The following is a 3618-nucleotide window of genomic DNA, read 5'->3' on the forward strand; positions in this document are numbered from 1 at the left end:
AAGAATAAATCACATATCGACTAAATAACGTAACATAAACAACATATAAGGTTTTAGGTTGCTACTCTTCGTAAGTTAATGCCGTTTCAAAACAAAACTTTAAGTCATCATACGGTATCAAAACAAATCAAACCGAAATGAACATTCGAATTCAAATACTACTATTTTAAAAATAACCACTATATTGTGAAACATATTGAAGTTAAAGTCTCATGCCGATTAAAAAAGTATTAATATAGGTAGCTCTTTCATTGATCAAAATCAATTATGTATATTGATGGAAATGTAAGAGTTACTTCAAATCGTAGCCAAACTAAAATTGGAAGTCCCAAAGCCATTGAACTTATAAAGCACGCAACACAAAGGCAATGAATGAAATGGGTCTAACTAACCTGCAGCTGTTCATTAATTTGAGCATTGCACCACCTTATTCCTTACATTCTAACTAATGTTTGAGTAAACACAAATCATTAGGCCCGTTCGAAATGATTTTTAAGAAGCTAAAATGAGCTTTCGAGATTCAAAAGTTACTTTTAATTTTTTTTTGACTAATTTTATAGAAGTACACATTCTAGTAAAAAAATTTTTTAAAGAAAATTGGTATAACATAACTTCATTTGAAAGAAATTCGAATTAGAAATATCTTTTAGAGCTTGCTTAGGAGTTTTTTTTCCCACCGATTTTAGGTAGTACAGTTTATGAAGGGTTCAAAAAATCAGTACTCGCTTGTTTTTTATGACACCAATTTTGAATGGTTTAAAAATCACCAAAACTAATGTAGTTTTATTTTGACCGATTCTCCCAACCCATTAAACTGCAGGTATTGGCCACTCTCATAATGTATTTATTTCCATTTAACATATTTTGTTCAAGACTGACTTGTATATTTTTATATTAACTAAAAAGTTATTTATAAGCAAAAATAAATAAATAAATAACTTATATATAAAATATTACTTACAAGATAAGAAAATTTGCATTATAATTAAAAATAACTTATAAATAAAAATTTAATTTTATGAAAATAATTTTTTTTATGAGGTAAAAATAATAATAATAGATTCACTTATTAAGTATAAAAAGTAACTTATAATTAAAAAATCAATTAAAATTATAAAATTTACTTATAAGTTATAAATATTAGCTGAAAATTTTAAGTAAATATTTAACTTGATTTAATTTTTAATCTAAATGCTAACTTATATGTAAAAAAAAACTACCTATAAGGAAAATATAACTTATGAGTAAACAAATTTCATACTAGAAACTATATATTAAATTTGACTAAGTGACATTTATGTAATTTTATTTATTTAAAACACTTTCAAAACCAGTGAATAATAAGCTCTCAAACATAGGTTGAACAATTTTAAAATCAGATACTAAAATCACTCAAAATCGATCTACTCATAAATACTCAAAATCGATACTTTAAAAAACGCTTATAACAGATATGCCAAAACTCCCAAGCTAGCCCTTAGAAATTTATTTTCAAACAAAAATTAAGATAGCTTATTTAGAAAACTCGTTACAAGAAGGAGAGAAAAAGTCATATTAAACAGCTCTCAGCACATCTCCGACCAAATAATTAAATATATGTTCATGAGCCACTTGAACTTATAATAAATTATCTTAAGCTTCCGTTTGGTGGAGATTAAAATCATAATCCACTCAAATAATTTTTTCTACCTTAAATGACGAAATTATCCTCACTTCTTAAGCGACTGAAGACACTAATTTGCTCCTAGCGAGGGCAATTTCAGTCAAATGTTCGTAATCCTTCGCAGTCTGTTACGTTATTACGTATATAGTTGTCTCTCTACATCAACAGATTAATAGCTGTGAAAATAACATTCCAAAGTTGCCATTTCCTGCTTAATGCGCGCATTATATAAACCACTCCCTCTTCCTTCTTCATAAACCCTTCTTTTTTCTCTCTCTAATGCTCTTTGTGTTTCTATCTAAAAAGGAACCATAGCAGAAGAATTATTATTCAGGAATAATTAAGCTCGTGTGAAATTCGTTGTTGTTAAATCTGGTAATTAATTGAAGTTAATCATTTTTTTCGATTTATTTTCAGATTTTTTCCGCACAGTTAAACACGTATTATGTGCATGATTACGTTTCGATTCACTTTTATGATTGATCAAGATTTTAGAAGAAATTCGTTGGTTAATTCTTGTTCATTAATCAAGAAATATAATTTTTGTGATTTTGGTTGGTATGCTTGTGCTTGGATGTATACGTTCTTATGTTTGTTCATTCAATTGTTTCTTCGGTTACATCAAATAATGTACAAGAATTGAATAAAATAGTTTCTTATTCTATTGAATTACATATTAATTCCATTGAATTATATATCTATTGAGTGAAATCTTTTCTTGAATGATATGTGTGTGTGTGTGTGTGTTTGTGCGTGGGTATAAGTTTCGTGATTTTCCAAAAGAAAAGGTAATTAATCATATCATTTATGTGTTATTTATCGGCGATTTTTTTAATTCTAATTCTAATTTAATTAATCTGATATCTGTTGAATTTTAGTGAAATCTGGTATAGTTTTTGTTGTGCAGGAAACAAGCTTCTATATACTAAAAAAATGCAGAGAGAAATCTACAGCGACTGCAATTTTGTCGGGTCACTCTACCCCTCAAGTTTCCCGTCAAGTCAGTCGCCCTTTCTCGATTACGTGACAGGCGATTCCAATTTCCCTTCCAGCAATATCAATTCTCAGCCGAATGATGATGACACGTTACTGAGTTCATGCTCTCATCAAATTCAGCTGCAGCACCAGGACATGATCGAGCAGCACCACACAGTGTTCTCCCACCTCCAAAAGACAGCAAAGCAAGTCCAATCCCTTCGACAGGACAATGTCAACCTCAAAATGGCGAACATTGACTTGAACCACCGCCTGAAATTGTTGGTCAATTCCACTTCCTCATTTGGTCTGTCGGGTCTGGTTCCAGGTTCAAGTTCGGGTTGGGATCCTATTGTGGATGGATTAGGGAAGATGAGTTTGGGTGGTGAAGATGGACCAGGTGAAAAAGAGGAGGGGGAGAATGAAGTGACGGCGGCATTCTCTCAAGGTCATAGTACGAGTCCCAAGAGTGTGGTGGATTTGGGTCGGGTTGGAGGGAGTGGGGAAGAGAGAATTTCATTGCCAAAAAGTATTTCAGTTCGGTCCAGTGGGTATCTAAAGACAGCTCGTGCTGTTGGGATGAGCAATGGAGGTCGGGTTAAAGCACAGGACCGGACCAAGACGGTAAAATTTTGCTAATCACTCCCTTTTTGTTTCTGATACTTTACAAAAGTGACATTCCTTTTACTGGTCTAGGCATATGTTTTGTTGTTTCATACTGCATGAGAATGTGTGCGCTATCCTGTCATTAAGTTTAGATATTTGGTGTATTATTGATAAATGACAATATTTATTAGTGAAAGATGATCATTAGTTTAAGTTTCACAGGAAATGAGTCTTGATTACTAACAATTTCTCCTGGTTATTTAACCTAATCAATTAAAAGAACATTTTGACTAGATATATTGTACAACTGGATATGTGTTTAGGCTGGTGTATGTGGAATGTTTGTATTGGAGATGTGGTGGGTGGGTGGGGGG

General features: G+C 31.7%; 1 protein-coding gene across 2 annotated transcripts in view; it reads left to right on the top strand.

Moving 5' to 3' along the window:
• Positions 1–1914: 1914 nt before the first annotated feature.
• The window catches only part of LOC111396691 (zinc finger CCCH domain-containing protein 15-like), a 3249-nt gene continuing 1545 nt past the window's right edge, over positions 1915–3618 (top strand). The window contains exons 1-2 of one of the 2 annotated variants that reach the window (XM_023023147.1): positions 1915–2038; positions 2557–3262. In XM_023023147.1, the coding sequence (XP_022878915.1) occupies positions 2597–3262 (666 nt within the window). In that variant the 5' untranslated portion in view covers positions 1915–2038; positions 2557–2596. The remainder of the gene's footprint in view (positions 2039–2556; positions 3263–3618) is intronic. The other variant, XM_023023148.1, reaches the window with a different exon arrangement.

This window comes from Olea europaea, chromosome 7, assembly GCF_002742605.1.
Source record: "Olea europaea var. sylvestris chromosome 7, O_europaea_v1, whole genome shotgun sequence".
In the NCBI taxonomy this organism is placed as follows: Eukaryota; Viridiplantae; Streptophyta; class Magnoliopsida; order Lamiales; family Oleaceae; genus Olea; species Olea europaea.